Source organism: Scatophagus argus, chromosome 20 (assembly GCF_020382885.2).
Source record: "Scatophagus argus isolate fScaArg1 chromosome 20, fScaArg1.pri, whole genome shotgun sequence".
NCBI classification, from domain to species: domain Eukaryota; kingdom Metazoa; phylum Chordata; class Actinopteri; family Scatophagidae; genus Scatophagus; species Scatophagus argus.
Window position 1 is genome coordinate 15,561,084 of NC_058512.1, and position 17,121 is coordinate 15,578,204.

Genomic DNA, 17,121 nt, shown 5'->3' on the forward strand with positions numbered 1-17,121 from the left:
CAGGTCATTTTTTCATTAAGAAGGCCAGCCATGTTGTAAGAGAGGAACTGGACTCTCTGACAGGTGCGTCTGAGAGGAGGATGTTGGCCAAAATAAGGACTTTACTGGACTTTCCCTCTCACCCTCTCCACAATGTGCAGAGCGACACAGGAAATCATTCCTGTCTGTCGCCATCAAACTGTTAAACCCTGCACTGTGATGGACACATATATACAATGTATATATGTTACACATGCAAATACCTGTATTTTTTTAGATTTATACTTATTTTGTTGTTTATCCTATTTTAATATCTTTCACTTTCTTTCTTGGTCAGAAAAAGTGCAGTGTCTGTACGAAAAAGAATTTCCCCTCTGGGATAAATAAAGGAATTATGTCCACATACTTGTTCATGTGTCCTCATCCTCTTGGACACAACTTAGTACTAACTACTAACAAGACTGGTTACTAGTTAACTGGAAACTGACAAAGTAACACAAGTCCTTTTAAAATAGAGTCAGTGATTTATTAAACATCAGATATCCTGTATGACAGATTATTTCATGCGAACATTGAAGTACATGTGTAGAATGGAATAGAGCAGGAAACATTATCAGGAACATAAAATTGGAATGTATTGCATATGGAAATTGAATGGAAATGAGGATGAAGGGCACATAAACTTTTTAATTTCCAAAAAAAGTTACAGAAACGCGTATGTTTGATGTATTCTACATACAGAGACACACGGCATTAACATCAGCTTGTCATGAAATGAATGAAATCACTTTTATTCTCTCTTTTATTGAGTTAAATCATTGTGCAGATAAGATTACATCTGTCGTACTCACACAGTCCGATAGGGCTGCCCCTGGGTGTGGCTTAGACAAAGCGTCTGATCTCTTCTCCAAAACGGAGACACCAGACAGCCAGGATGATAAGTGAGAACATGTCCACTTTGATGGTAGGTGCTGTCATTGGGCTGGGAGTAGGCGTGATGCTTGTCTTACCAGGAGACCCGCTGGGAGACAACGGGTACCTGCTGTGGAGTGAAACGGGCCTGCTCGGTATTACAGCTGTGCTCTGCATCACCGTTTCCGTCTTCGTCCTGAGTTGGCTGTACAGGCTGATCTTCTGTCCCCTGGAGCTGCTCAGGGCGCCTGATGACGTGGGATACATCGCAGAGGACGGTCGCTCCAAAGCACAGGCTGCAAACGACGTCCGCCGCAGGAGGAAGACCGGAGAGCTGCCTCCGGTCTATCCGAACGGCTGGTACCGAGTGCTGGACTCCCATCTGCTAGAGAGAGGCCAAGTCAAAAATGTCTCTATTCTAGGTATGATAAGTTGCATTGACACTAGGCTGCTTGAAACAATTAATAACTAAAGGAACTACCTACGATAATGTTTTATGGTGTGACGCATTTAGGTCAAAGTTGACGCATACTGTCTGTGTCTGAAGGTGGAGCTCAAGGAACAATATTAAAGCAATATTGAAAACATGGGTCTTTTATTTTGAAAGCAGAAAATGAAAGTGTTAGTGTAACATAAATCATATTTGTTAGGTGCCTGAAGAAGCTCAAAAAGATCTTGCCTGAGCTGCAGGCTCAACAGTTTGATGTTTAGGGGAATGAATCCAGACTTTCTGGTCCTTAATTATTTGCCACATCGATAACTAATTGCTGCTTCTCTGTTTCAACTTGACTGTGGGCTAAAGTTGATAGACAGCCAACAGTTGAACTAAGAGGCTAATTATCATTAAAAGATAGTCAGAGATTTTTTTCAGGTGTGGAAAAGTTCGTCAAAGTCATCTGGTTCATGCTTTGTTTAAAATGGTAGGCTGTATAGTAGGTAAACTTTATTACTAATGTTAAATGGCCCTTACTGCTTTGGACATTAAAGAGTGTGAATCGAATTCCCAAAACTTAGTCATATAAATATCACACAAATAAGCTGGAGAGCGTTTAACATAGTAGTTAACATAGTTAACCATCGCTCCAAATTATTTTCAGTTTGTATTACATTCACTTCTCACTTTAGTTTCTACGGCCTTGTTAATTCAGTTCACCTGGCCTCTGTTGTCCTGTCTCAGGTAGGAGTGTAGTAACACTCGGTTACCAGGATAGGAGACACAAGGTCATATTACAGCATTTTTTTTTTTTGTATTTTAAGTATGCAATTGAAATGCAATGGCTTAGTGTCTTTGTTAGAGTATTTTAGGGATTATGCTGCCTAGTAACAATGTCTTTTTGAACAAAGCTTTATTGTTTCTTGTCCATCAAACTTTAAATTGTGCATTGGTGTCATGGAGACGGGACATTTTAGTTATATAGATATGAACAGAATTATTACATAATTAAAGTAAAGCTGCACTTACATTCTATGGACAACAGTATCCAGACACACTTCTTTATGGGGCTGTTTTTCAGGGGTTGGGCTCGGCATATTACTTCCAGTGAAGGGAAATCTTAATGCTTCAGCATACCAAGACATTTTGGACAATGCTATGCTTCCAACTTTGTGGCAACAGTTTGGTGAAGGCCCTTTTCTATTCCAACATGACTGTGCACCAGTGCACAAAGCAAAGCTCCATAAAGACATGTTGGATGAGTTTGGTGTGGAGGAACTTGACTGACCCACACAGAGCCCTGACCTTAACCACATCAAACACCTTGGGGATGAACTGGAACAGAGATTGTGAGCCAGGCCTTTTGGTCCAACATCAGTACCTGACCTCACAAATGCTCTACTGCATGAATGGGCAAAAAAAATCCCACAAAATCTTGTGGAAAGTCTTCCCAGAGGAGTGGAAGGTGTTACAGCTGCAAAGCTGGCAATGAATTTAAAATGCAGTGTCATTAAAGTCCCTGTTCATCAGACCTCACTCATCTGTGATACAACAACTCATCACTGACAGTTTTAAAAGCTTTTGATAGTCACATTTATGTCTCTGTGCTGCTTGGTATGTACTAACCCTGTTACAGAATTGAAATTTATTTCACACATTGATGTGGGAACGATTGATTTGGCATACTTCAACTGAGGTGTGTTTCATATTTTAGATTTGTTATTATCGTGCTGATATCCGGTGGAACTGTTTGATCTCTTCAGAGAGTTTCTTTGAGTTTCAGCTCAAAAAGATTTCAAAGAGCACTGAGGCGCTTTCATGTTTTGTCACATCACCTGTCATAAACAAACAAACAGAAAAGGAAAGGTTTTATACCTGAAAAGAACACCTGCCCTTTCAGAGTGACACAGATTATTTTTTTTTATCACCAATTCATTTAGCAGTTATTTTCCATATAAGCATATACTATGCAGGGATTTCTTTAAAAAAATATTATAATATAATATTATAAACTCAACATAAAGCTATCTTTCTGCTAATTTCACATTTTTATGGTTTGTTTCCAAACAGCAACTGACCTGCATCGTATACCTTTCATCTATAAAATGTTTTAATCGTTTTGAAAAGTTTCCTCAAGATCAAGGTGATGTCTGCAATATGTTTTTGTGCAGCAAACCCTCTCGTTTTTATTTTGTTGATAAATGAATGAGTAATAGTTTAATGGAGCACCAGTGTAGCAGGTTTTAAAGCTCCTTCACACTAAAAAATGTGATGCAGCTCAGTGGCTGCCAAAGTGGGGATGAGGGATTGCCAGAAAAACACAGGGGTGCACTCTACATGTTGGAAAACAATAAATATACAGATCCAGAAAATCTGACTGTCCATTATACATAAGACAGAATTGTATTTTTCTTACATACAGTATCTCTCTGGTCTCCTCTCTCACCCTCTCATCCCTTTCAGCACACGTCCTCCCTCCAGCCACCCAGACATTTTACTGTCCTAAATTCTGCTGATCCAAATCTAAACTTTGTTTCCCTCAGGATCTGCATCCTGCTGTGAATGAATGCAGTGTCTCACTCATATCAAATTCTGCAGAGGCGGCCTTTCGCCCTGTGCTCTTGTCACACATTGCGCTCTGGTTTAGTTCTGCCCTACAACAGTACAGCAGTGCGGTACTGTGTCACCTCTTATTTTTGGACGTCCTTCTTTTGCATTTCTCAGAATTTTACTGGGTACCCTGACTAGGCACTCTCAGCCACGATCACAGAGTCAGTGCTAATCTGGGATCAATCCATGGGTCAGCCAAAAGTCAAGACACATACAGTAGGAACAGATCTCCACATGTGATGTCTGACTGGGCACAGATTCAGCCTGACTACGCATTACACCAAGTGAACCTACTGTACTGAGTTTGTCATCTGTCCCTGGAACCTAAGCAGAGCAGATCATCTAAACCAGTGACATCAGATTATTGCTTCATGTCATTTGCTAAGGATGGATGAGGGTGGTTGAAGCAAAAACAAATATTTAAAGTCGCATTATGTGTAAAATTTGTGATTTTGGTACCTCTCAGTTGACAATTTATTCTTTAGGGGTAGCTCATTGGTGACATTTTTTGTGTTTATCCCTTCTGTAATCAATCATCCTAGGTGAGCAGGTGGCAGTGTTTCGAGGCCAAAATGGGAAGGCCTATGTGGTGGATGCCTACTGCCCTCACCTGGGAGCCAGCCTGGCTGTGGGAGGACAGGTGGTGGGAAACTGCATAGAGTGCCCATTTCATGGATGGCAGTTTCAGGGGAATGATGGCAAGTGTGTCAAGATCCCGTATTCAGAAAAAGGTATGAACTGAACTGAAGGTGGTGTCCAGTGATGTTTTTTATTCTACAAAAAAATGTGATGTGAAGAACTATTAACAAAGCTGTCATGATACCAGAATTTCAAACGTTAATACTTAAAAAAAAAAACAATATTCAATACCACTTTTGATAAGACAACAAAAGGAAAAAGTTCTAGGTGCACAAAATATGATCACTGTTTCCTTGTCACACCTTGGCACATACCAACATATTTGTTATAATATCAGTATCAGAATCGATACTATCAGTAGCGATACTATTGATAACCTATCACACACATAATTTTTAAGTGCTGCAAAGAACTGACATCACAGAACTAGTGATGACAAAGGTCAACTCCTGGATTGCCTTTGCGGTGAAAACGCTTCAGCTGCTGCCAACGACCACATACATTCTGCACCTGCGTGGGAGGAAATAGCTCTCCATACCACCAGCAGGTGGCAGTAGTCTGTATTCAACATTTAAAAAATGAAAGGACTGAAGATGTACAAACTATCTTGAGAAAGAAGCACTAGATTGATAAAAGATAAAACAGAGCCTTGTGTGTGTGCACACTCTTGCCTTGGATTCGTCATGCTTAATTGGCCGAAATCTGCAGGTAAGTGCAGACCTAGGAAGATATAGAGCAAAAAACAATGGCCATAAATGCTTGCAGATGGTGCCCACGTCGACTGACGACCAACCGTCACCTTGTTGCCTCAGGGCCCTTATGTTTGAAAAAGGTTTTGATATTTGTTTTCACAGGTGAAACAAAAATAATGTAGACAAATGATCGTGATTGTGTTAATAACACAACTCAGATCCGATGTTAAAGTAACTCTATCCAGAGTTAAAAATTAGCTCTGTGTAACACTAGAGATAGAAATCCATCAGGACGCATTAGGAGAGGAGTTCTAAACACCGCCCAATGACACCAACTCTCTTACACAATTGACTCCTTTATGGTTAAATCAACTTTTTACAGTGTCTTTTTGTCTACACTTTTGTCTAGCACCGGAAAATTAACTCTTAATTTTGCTGTGTGGAATATCTACCATTAGGGGTGAATGGTTGATTGTCTAGATGCTGACTAAAGAGATGATTTCATCCATCCTTCAGTGCCAGAGTTTGCCAAGGTTCGTCACTGGACAAGCTGTGAGGTTAACGGCCAGATCCTGGTTTGGTTTCACTGTGATGGAAAAGAACCTCAGTGGACGGTCCCAGAGCAGGAGGAAGTAACAAAGGGCGAGTGGGTCTATCGGGGGAGAACTGAACATTTTGTTAATGCCCACATACAGGTAGGTGCAGGGTTACTCCACCACATGAAGATATTTTAGTTTGCTTGAAGATGAAAACCAGTTTGTTAGATGTTTGACTTTCTGCAATACAGTCTTTAAAGTTGCATAAAGAAACATTTTCCCTCACTGTGGCTGAAGGGAAAAATTACCAATAACTTTCTCCAACGATGTACTTTGAATCCTCAGAAAATACACTTTCTGTAGTTGTACATCAATTCAGCACAACACTCTTCGGGAGGAGAATGTGTTTTGGCTATGAGAACCATCAAACCACGAGAACATTGTGTATTCTCCTCCCCACAGGAGATTCCTGAAAATGCAGCAGACATTGCTCACCTGGCTCACCTGCACACGCCGAGCATTGTCAGCGGAGTGGACCTGCGTCACATCAACAGCAAAACCTGGGAATTTTTGCGACATGACTGGAAGGTAAAGATTTTCCCATTGTGAAGCATGATAAATGTGATGCCGTTTTTCTATTCTCCAAAGTTTTCCGATATTTTGATCTTAGTCAAAAGTCGTCAAAAAAAATGTGGGGTTGTTTCTGTTTCTGTTGTTGGGCTGCTCATGCTGAGTCAGAGCAGCTGGATGGGTTACTTTGACCCAGCTGCTCTGCTTCAGTCATTTTCCAGCTTGTTCAGTGTCAAATGTTCTGGATCCATCTGTTGTCTTCAGTGCTTTGCACAACACTTGGTGGGTGGGATTTTATGGTAAGTTGACATGACATGACCAATATTTTTAATGGATTGTGGTACCAGCATGATTTTACATTTGGATTTTTTGAAAATGCTCTCTGGTGTTGCACTGTTTTTGAAGTGACGTGAATAGCTTAATGCATTAAATGATTTTTGGGTTTAATTTGTTTTGTCAAAAAAATGTAAGATGTCATTAAATGCTGCCTATTTTAAAAAAATAAAGTCAGTTATTATAGAGGTATCAAGACAATGAGGCAGGAAATTACCCAGTGTAGAGTTAATTTCACTTACTGAGCCAAGCCAGATAAACAATCAGGTATTCTGGGTTAAATGGTAAAACCTGCCCTTGGGTCACTTGGATCACACACCTAGTTATTTTATTTTTTTTGTGTGTGTGTATTTTTGAACTAGTGTATTTCCATGTTTGAATGACACTGTATGTGTGTTTATTAAAGGTTCAATGGGAATCGGAGTCAGAGCCCAACCAGCATTGTTCTCAGATGTTGGTGAAACATTCATTCACTGTGTTTGGACTCCACTGGCCTCTGCTTGATGTTCATGTTGTGGCCAGACAGGTACAGTAAATTAAGCTTGCAGTTTGTACATTTTTCAATTCCAGTTTCCGGTGACTGATTTGTAAATTACATTTATAGTCAATAATCTAATCAATAATTACTCTGAAATTAAAATGGATTTGAACCACATTGCTAGGGTTTTAAAACGTCTACTGTACCTTAACTCAGTAACACAGAACTGAATTTCACTGAATTTCAGACTGATCATCTGTACCTGGTGCATATGAACACATCCATGAATGTTCTGGTTATGCACGTAATTGTACATATTTTCATTATGAATCAGGCAGACAGGTTTGCAGCTATCATATGTTTGTCTGTGTTTCAGGTGGGTCCTGGCATTGTGTTCCTGCGGTTCGACCACAGCTTCTTGGGTCGAGGTCTTATCATGCACTGTGTGACTCCAGTGGAGCCTCTGTTGCAGTGTGTCTCTCACATCATGTTTTATCAGTCCAATATCCCACCTCCGGTGCCCAAATTCATCCTCAAAGCTGAATGCATTCAGGTGCAGTACACACTTACCTTCTGCTGTCACTGTCACTAAGTCCTCCATTGTCCACGTGTATTGTGAAAGGGTTAACTCACAGTGATGGCCCACACAAAATTCTCCACATTTCTGCGGCTTCATGGCACTTTTAAGCCTCTTGTAGGTCATAGTTTTGATCTTACAGTCAGTCTCATCATTAACCACCTGGAGTCCAGCAACAGCAGGTGGCTATATTACGGAACTGGGAGGAGTATACATCTAATCTTAAAAATTAGCAACACTGCATGAAAAACTGTACATGATAAGATCACTTGTAGATCAAAGTTGTTCTGATGTGAAGAGATCATTGTGTGCATTTGCCTCCCACTCTGCCTTTGGTTCAGTCCCTCAATGCCTCCTCATTGCCACCAGAAGTAACACCACACAGTCACAAGAAAAGGTGTAAATAGTCCTCATTAAACTTGATAATTACTGTGTGGTGAAGTGAAAAAACACAGTCAGTGATTTAACAAGAAACTCATAAATTGGCTGAAAAGAGAAGAAGAGATTTGCTAATCTTTCCTCCTCCAAGATGCTGCGCTAAAGAGTTAATATTCAGATACGCAAACAGCAACACGTTCTTATGTACCTTTGAGAAATATACACACATTCTGTTCAAAAACTTTAAATGATGCCTGCTAACAAACACTTTTATAAGAACATTGCCTCAATTAAATGATATAATACTTGCAAAATTCTGATTTGAATGAGGAATTATCTGATTAACTGGAGTTAGTGTTCAGGTATGTTTGGTTGAGATTCATTTTCTGCAATCCTGTGCTACTTCATTTGAGTTCAGAAAAAGAATGATTAAAGATAATTCGATTACTTTGCCATTTTGTTTCCCCATGTGGTAATAACACAAAGAGCCACCAGAGGAAACCCAGTTTTGAAGGAGGGTTTGAGGTGGAGTTTGAGGGTGGACTGAAATGCCAAATCTCAGCAGCTGATGGAGCAACTGTGGAGAGACCAAAATGGGAAGATTTAAGAGAGATTTAATTAACAGCACTTCACACAGAAATCCCTGCTGATAGATTATAATAAGTCACTGCAATCCCACAGTACAAAATACTGATTATTCTTTTAGCTATTATTTAATTCTTGGTCCTGTTAGTGCTAAGTGAAAGTCTGCTCTTTTCAAATCTTCCGCATGTCCTGACTGTGCCACCTGTTTGATTATCAGGGGAAAAACAGTAAAACGGAGCAAGTGCAGAGCATGAAAACAAATATGTTATGAAATAAACCTATACAAGTCTGTCCAGTGACCCTCTCTTCATCTCTTTATGGCTCTAGTTTGAGCGGGATGTGATGATCTGGAATAATAAGAAGTACATCTCCAAGCCTCTCCTCGTGAAGGAAGACTCAGCCATCCAGAAGCACAGGCGCTGGTTCAGTCAGTTCTACAGCGAGAACAGCCCACGGCTGCAGTACCAGCGCGACACTTTGGACTTCTGACCTCCCTGAAATCCAGGAGGAGAGATCAACCGAGATTACGTCAGATCAGGGCTGAATTTCATCAGACATCTCAGAGGAGGGAGTCCAGGATTGATTTTTATCTGTCACTTATAACGAATTAAAAGAAGAAAGGAGACCTGCACTGTTTGTTGGATGAACGTAACGTTAAACCTGCTTTCCAGCTTTGAATCCTTAAGTGCCTGCAGTTGTCACACCAGCCTGTTGGACTGGTATAACTAACTGAGTGGGTTCAGTCTATAATGTGAGATCTTTGTGAAAGACTGCTAATCTTCGAAGGAAGCAATACTACAAACACCATAACTTACTTGTTATAATGCACAGACTATCAAAGCCATTTTACTGTGAAAAATGTTATTACTGTGACAAACTTACAGCCAGTAACAGTCTTAATCAGTCTGCTTGAGTGACTGTTTTAGATGATTTCTTTAAATGATTTGTGTGATTTTTTACATGCTAGATGATCCTTCTGCAGTATGTTACTTCCGATATTACTATTTGGTTGTGTCTTTCTTGCTTTGGCTTTATTTAGGTTAGAAATTATTGTTCTGGCCTTTGAAATTTTAAGTTTAAATCTTTCTTGTGTAATCAAACTGGCCAGTGCCTCAGCCACAGGTATAATGGCAGCTGTGTTTGTTCTCTGATTGGGATCACAGGTTATTCAGCAGCATGCTGATAGTGATTTTCTAGTCACAGCAGTGTGCAATGACAAGTTAAAAGACCACTTTTAAACTTTTTAGGTTTCTACATTTAATTTAATGATAGGATGACTAGGATTTACATGGCCAGTGCTATTGTGCTTTTGGATAAGTGGAAAAGTTATGTTCACATCCTGATTCTAAAAAGAGAAAATGAAAGGTTGTAATGTGGAAAATTTAGACCCAGTGATATCTCCTGGTACTGTGTGGGTTAGTGCTGCCTTATCAAGTACAGAAACTGTGGTGGTAAATGGTTACATATTTAATATGAGTCACAGAGAGGATTAAAGACATAGCTCAGCAGCACAGACAGACATTTCTTTGTTTAGAAATAGTTACAGTCTCTAACTGTTTTTGGAGCTCATTTTGTGCAGATTAAACCAACAAAATGCAACATGATGATGGTTTTGTTGTTAAGTTAAACAGTGCTTGGCTGTTCCCCATTGCTGTCGGTCTTTATGCTAAGCTAGGCTAACTGTGTCCTGACTTCAAATCTGCACGTAAACCTACAATAACTGATGCTGTGCACACACTACTGGCATTATTATCACCATTTAAGCTTGTGTGGCTAATATGTTGGCAAATAATTCCTTATTTACACATCCAGCATATGTGCAGTAATCTTTGGTTTAGCCCTGTTTACTCACTGCTAACTTCTGAGAAGAGATATCTGGCACTTAACTGTTAAATGTCCACAATGTTCAGCACTCCCTGTCACGTACAACTAGTCATCCACTGATAATATAAAAACATTGATTATAGCTGTGTTACCACACAGACGTGATTTTGATCTTCTAATCTCACTGTAATAATGAAAGTCGAAGAAGCCAATTTCCCAAAACATGATTTGTTCCTTAAGCCTAATTGCAGATACATTCATGAACAGATAGTAATGAGGAAGAGGACGAGGTGAAAAGTAAGGGGTTTTTATATAGCAGTAGTTGCTGCCTTTCTACAGCTGTGGAAGTGGATGCAGAGTTTGAACTAGGAGCGGTTGGGTCAGGGTGTGAATGGCAGATTTCATCCAAAGTTCCATGTTTATATTTACAGAGTGACTCCCACCAGAGCTGAATTTCAAGAAATCGCACAGATTTTTAAAACATTAAATAACAATCTCTGTGACCTTTATTTGATTCATATTCATATTAAATTTCACACCTTGATCCATTTATTGAAAATTACACATTGAAAACCTTTATTTAAAGTCAGTCTTTACTCATTTTCAGGTCTGATCATTTATGTTAACGTGTTGCTCTTGATATCTTAACTGCGTGTTCCTTTTCCTGCTGCTGGAAACCTGCGAGTAAGTCTGTAAGAATGTGCAGTTTCAGCATTCCTTTTTGTTTGTCTCTTTGTCGACTCGTTACTGACTTAATTACTGATGACTCGAATGCTGTGAGGCTTTAATTAAATGCTCCCGGGCCTGCTTTTACATGTGACATGAACCAATTATATTCAGTTACCGGCAGTGGTAAGGCAGGGTGTGCAGGAATGCTTGGCACTGCGTTTTAATTCACATTAGACATATCAGATGTTCACAGAAGAGAAAAGACATATTTCAAAGCAAATCACTAGCAGTGTTCAAAAGAGCAGTGCTTACTAATAGTTATTAATGCTAAGATGAACTCTTCTCTTGTGTTACTTCTCAATATGGAAATTTATTTTTGTAACTGGCAAATCTACAGATGTAATGTTTATTTAAATGTGCAGAATAAATCTGTCTGCTCAGCTCCAATGTGTTTGCTCATGCGTTTCTGAAATGGCAAAAGCTTTCCGTTGCGCTGAATACATTAGCGTGTTAAATTGAGTGGAATAGTGAAATGTTCACTGTACTACTTGGCCACTGGCACTTCTCTCAGGCTCATATTATTGCTCAGCACTCTTTAACTTTGAATGTGCTTATCTTATCTGGATTCATGGTGGGAGAAGACTGTGTCGCCTTTGTTATACAGAAACATTACATCAGCAGCCCGCTCACTTGAGCTTTGTCAAGAAAGAAAGTGGACCTGCTGCAATGAAGAGGCATACCTAGCTTGTGTTAGGGCCAGGGTAAGGAATAGACGAAATATATTTTAGTTATGAAGGATGGCTGAGGCAGAGGGCCTTGAATCAGAGGAGGAAAGTGTTGTTGCACTCATAGAAAAGCACCTGCCAGCTACAGATGGGAGTTATGTCAGAGTTTCATGTATACCAAGGGAAGCAGAAAAGTATGAAGATGAGAGTGACTCAGTCATACAGCCTCTGCTTCAGCACAAACATCAGGACAGCCGTGATGAGAATCACAAAGCAGACATGCAAACAGCGACAGCTGGGGCTAACCAAAAGACATCTGTTCCACAAGAGCCGGAATTGGCTGTCAGGGATGAGCCCGACTGCAATGGAAGTGTCAGGAGTTTGTGCAGCAACAGCAGCCAACACGAGTGTCCCATCTGCAGGGAGCTGTTTGACTCACATGGAGATCACCATGTCACCTTGCTCAACTGCGACCACAAACTGTGCCACCACTGTATAGCTGGCATCATGAGGCGGTCCAAGGAACCGGGCCGACTGCGATGCCCCTTCTGTCGACAGACCACCCCATTCCCGCAGTGGGAGATCAGAAGGCTGCAGGAGGAACTGTACAGTGGCGGAGTTTACGAAGCCGGTCCGGCCCTCATCATCAGTCCAGGGCCTGAACTTGAGGCCGATCCGGTGCCACCACTGGAGAGGCAGCTGGAGGCCGGCACACACACAAACATACGCAGATGCTGCGGCTACCCTTCATGCCTTGTTAGGGGATGGAGACTGATGCGACCACACTCCCCCTGCCTCTCCACCACTGTCCTCCTTCTGCTCTTCCTGGTGCTGCTGGGCTGCTTCCTGTATGTAGTTGTTCCCATTATAATGCTGTTCATATTTTTCAGTTAAACTTACAGATGATTTTAAGTGATTTTAATTGTCTGACATTTAAAAGAAGTCAGTGAGGCAGTGAGGCCTTGTCTGTTTGGTCAAACAGTTACTCTGCACTGTCAAATGTTTATACTTCCATTGTTTTATTAACCTAATTTCTTATCTTTCACTTCCCATTGCCTGATAATTCCAGGCTCACCTTTGGACTCTGTGATTCCCACATAGCAGACTTTTACTGTACATTTTATAACTGGAAAGAGAGAATCTGGAGTTGTCCAAAGCTAGATTGACTCAAACAGAATGACTTCATGAATGACTCCACATGAAGAATTAGTTTTCAGTATTGAAATAAAAGTAATTCAGCACCAAAGAGATCACAGTAAAACGTTTATAAAATATTTCTAAAACTGAGAAGATCCAAAATCTTCTCAGTTTGTCAATCACTGACTCCTCTGAAGTTTGCCACAGCTTCATAAGATTTGGTGCCACACATAAATGGAAGTTTGACTTTGGATCAAACCGTATTTTGTATTGACCTACTTCTAATCAGAACAGCTCAGATGCCCTCTGCTGTTACTGCTGCATATTCTTAGCAACAAAAGCCCAGCTTGATCTCCTTTCACAGCGCACATGAGGGAGACTTGGCCTTACAACTGAATCCTTTATATCCATGTTATTCATTCAAAGTGAGGAGTACAGAGAGCAGTGATGAAAGCTGGAAGTGAATCTCCTGTTTGTTTCTTCTTTTTGCTGTTGTTGATGCACCAGAGTTTGTTACTATGTATGTGTGCTATTACATAGACATTTATCCATAGACTTGATTTCTGTGTGTCATCGACCACAGTATTTTCTCTATGCTTCCCTACTGTTCAATATCAAATCAAAAAAAAAAAAAAAAAAAAAAAAAATTCAAGGGAAAAGCTGCTTAAGATGATACTTAACAAATAAGTTTGGATTTCGCATTAAAGCTGCACTCAACACTATTTGTATATCAACCATGGATTAAATGGCCATGTGTAACATGAAAGGGCTCATTCATAGTGACGAACCCCAAATAAAATGACTCAGCTCACCCCCAAGTGGCTGAAAATAAAAAATAAGAATAAATTAAACAAATGTGTTCCTATAAAAGGAAAATAATTCCAAAAAAAAGAAATATATGTAAAAAATCGGTGATATTATTGATGTATTTAAGCATTATTGTGCATCTGCCTGATTTAGTGTTTGTTTCAAATCTCTGTGTTCCCAGGACTATTGATCGACTGGTTGTAGAGTCTAATGATGGACAAATGTATGGTCAAAACATGGTTCTGAAAAATTTAAGAAATGCATTACATATGTCATTTGAAGTGTATTTGAGGTGTATAAAATTCTCTCTTTCCAACACACACACCTAAATCCTCTGTAATAACATGCACACCTGTTCTCCTCATATCAGATCTTAATTCTCTCCTGACTCATTGGACAGTCTCAATTACTGAAACACAAGGAGCTGACAGCCTCCTCTAATGTGAAACAAAAAATTGATCCTTATTGATCAGGCTTGTTCAACCCTCACACACAAACACACGCACACAGACACAAGGCTCTGCAGCACATGACAAGGAAAAACAGCATCTAAAATCCGGAAGAGTCTTTCTGTTCTCATGCAGCGTCAATGCTTCACCTCGGCATCGGGACAAGTAAGCAAGCAAGCACAGAGGGGACTCACACATCTATAATTTATGTCAGGACTTCACACTACATGAGAAACACATCAGATAGGCAGGCATCCATCTGCACATGGCTCATTGAGGCAATCCATTTCCAAGATCTCATCAGCAGTACTCATCTCAGAGCAGTGACCTGTTTTGCTCCGTGTCTCAATCACATAATTCCAGCAGAGGCTTGATGCATTTAAGTGACCGTCGCATGTCATTTATGATACACTTCTTCACTCCATTCAACGTGGACATGTTCAGGTCAGAGCAAATGTGCTCTGAGAAACGCTTTTATCTTATAGGAGCTGAAGACATGCAGTTTGCAGACAAACGCCCTGCTGTCATGCTAAGCGCTAAAGCATGTAGGAGTTTAAATGTGACACGCTCTGTCTGTTCTTTCCTGTCCTTCGCTCCCACTCTGTGTTTCATACATGGGTGATTCTTGTTCTGTCTTTGTTTAAAGTTTTATTACAATTCCTGATTAAGATGCGCCTGCACGGTTCAGCGTTTTCAAGAAAATGCTGATGTTACAAAGCCTTTTTAATACTCACTGTGGCAACACCGAAACAAAATAAAACAAAAAAAAGGAAAGAAAAAACTGAGTCTGAAAAGGATTTAAAAGCACACAGTTCAGTTTGCAATATGTACAAGACATGTTGATATGGTTTAGCTGCTCTTACAACAGTACATACAGTGATGCTACAGTAGTGTGTAGCTTAGATGATAAGGATTCACAGCCTGGTGTAGTTTTATGAACAATGTTAGGACTTGTGCTCAATGTGTGTTGAGGACAGTACCAAGAATGAAGAATGCGATCACTGCTCTCTTATAATCACCTGGAACTAAGAACTGTGTTGTCTTTAGCTTAAAATGAGCCTTTTATATCTACACAGGGTGAAGGTCCTCTTCCAGGGAGTTCTTACCACCATATTTCTACAGTAGCCCAGAAAGGACAAAACCAAAAACACTGAACCTAAGAAGAAGACCCCCACACATTTGGAGGGAGAGGATAAGTTGGGGATCAGTTGGTTGCAATCTGCAACTTCACCACTAGATGCCACTAATCCCTGGTCCCTTAAACTGGTCCTTTAACTAATAATATTATGTATTGCTGTTTTTTGTTATATTTGAAATTATCTGGTAAAATGTTAGAAATTACAGCATTTTACCAATATATTGCATCAGCATTATCTCTGAATCTGTGCATATTTTGACATGTTCTTTTACTTTATTTTCAATGGCATTTAAGCATATATTAAACAGTTTGAAACAGTTTCTGTGTATGAATTGTGCTATTTAAATTAATGTGTTTTCCTTGTTGAAAAACTATTATCCAAGCAAATGTACAGTGTGATGGCAGTTACTGTATTAGATGATAAGAAATTGTTTTGATATCAACAATACTAGCTTTAAAATCCAGACACACATGCATGCACAAACATCTCTCTTGCTTTGCAGAGGACTGTGTGGGTGGTCTATAAGTCTGTTTTTCTTCTGAGTGGGCGAACAACTCAAAGTGTGAAATTTAGTGTGTGTCTGTGTGTGCACGTTTTTGAGTGGATTAACTGAGTGTAAGCGTGAGTGAGCGAGAGACAGAGTTTAAAAGCTTGCAATGATCTTTGCGTGCCAGACTGCCTACTCTTATTTTTGTACATTGATCTCACTGCGATGAAGAGTCTTCGTCGGACTCTTGTGTTGCTTCAGCAGCAAACAAGCAACCTTCTTATATAATGGTTGCAGAGCAGATTGTTCCAGCTTTATTGATGTGTGGGGGGTGGATGAGCAGGCTGGAGAGGAGGAGGAGGAGGAAGAGCAGGAAGAGGAGGGCTTCATAACCTCATTTATTAAGAGTCAGGGTCATCCAATAAGTGGTGAGCATACGAACTGCTTCTGGCAGTCACATGGGGGCTGGGAGGGAAATCATTGGGTTCTAAGTTTAACACAACTTGTATGTGGCTGCTGTATGTGGCTGGCGTTCTGGAGGCAGTGTGTTTTGAGAGGAACCAATCAACCTACTTTTGACATTTTCCTTTTCCTTTTGGAACTTTCATAGTGTTGTGTTTTGGGGTGTTTTTACCCTCTGTTACCCGCTTTGTGAGCAAATGTTGTCTGCTATCAAACTGCTATTTCCGAGAATCAACTTTCAGTCTTTATAAACACATAAAATAATATTCAGTCTGTATAAATACCTTTTGGATGATGGATCTGCAAATTAAGTCAAGTGAACAGAAAAGAACTGAAAATGGAAATAAATGTTCAAGTATGTTGAAATGAGTCCTCAGTGCCCTCACGTTTATCAGCGTCTGGGAAATACTTTACCCTGGTTTTCTATCACACATAACCTTTATTATTATTATCTGACTTTTATTTATTATACATAACAGTGTATAAGTGGGTTTCTTGTGGTTCTCTTGGAGGAGAATGTTATATAAATTTTATATATCTGTACATTATATGTATGTTTATTTATATATAAGATGTTATATATTTGGCCACAGTATTAGGCTATTCACACACCTGTTTAGAATCCAGTACACATAAATTGCATTTTCCTTGTCTAAAGTTATGAAAAGAAAAAAAAACCCAAAACACTTCATACATCATA

At 39.8% G+C, this 17,121-nt stretch overlaps 1 protein-coding gene across 1 annotated transcript; it reads left to right on the forward strand.

The window, feature by feature from the left end:
- Positions 1 to 882: 882 nt before the first annotated feature.
- On the forward strand, positions 883 to 10,326 carry zgc:92275 (cholesterol 7-desaturase nvd). The gene is made up of 7 exons (XM_046375866.1): positions 883 to 1,313; positions 4,477 to 4,665; positions 5,782 to 5,960; positions 6,264 to 6,389; positions 7,111 to 7,230; positions 7,559 to 7,735; positions 9,050 to 10,326. The coding sequence occupies exons 1-7, from the start codon at positions 914 to 916 to the stop codon at positions 9,209 to 9,211; spliced, it is 1,353 nt and encodes a 450-aa protein (XP_046231822.1). The 5' UTR covers positions 883 to 913; the 3' UTR covers positions 9,212 to 10,326.
- The last annotated feature ends 6,795 nt before the right edge of the window (positions 10,327 to 17,121 follow it).

Excerpts from the sequence above, each read along its gene's own strand:
- zgc:92275 (XM_046375866.1), top strand. The coding sequence starts at position 914 with ATGATAAGTGAGAACATGTCCACTTTGATGGTAGGTGCTGTCATTGGG. Across the intron at positions 1,314-4,476 it reads CAAAAATGTCTCTATTCTAG|GTGAGCAGGTGGCAGTGTTT; the intron begins GTATGATAAGTT and ends CAATCATCCTAG. Across the intron at positions 5,961-6,263 it reads TTGTTAATGCCCACATACAG|GAGATTCCTGAAAATGCAGC; the intron begins GTAGGTGCAGGG and ends TCCTCCCCACAG.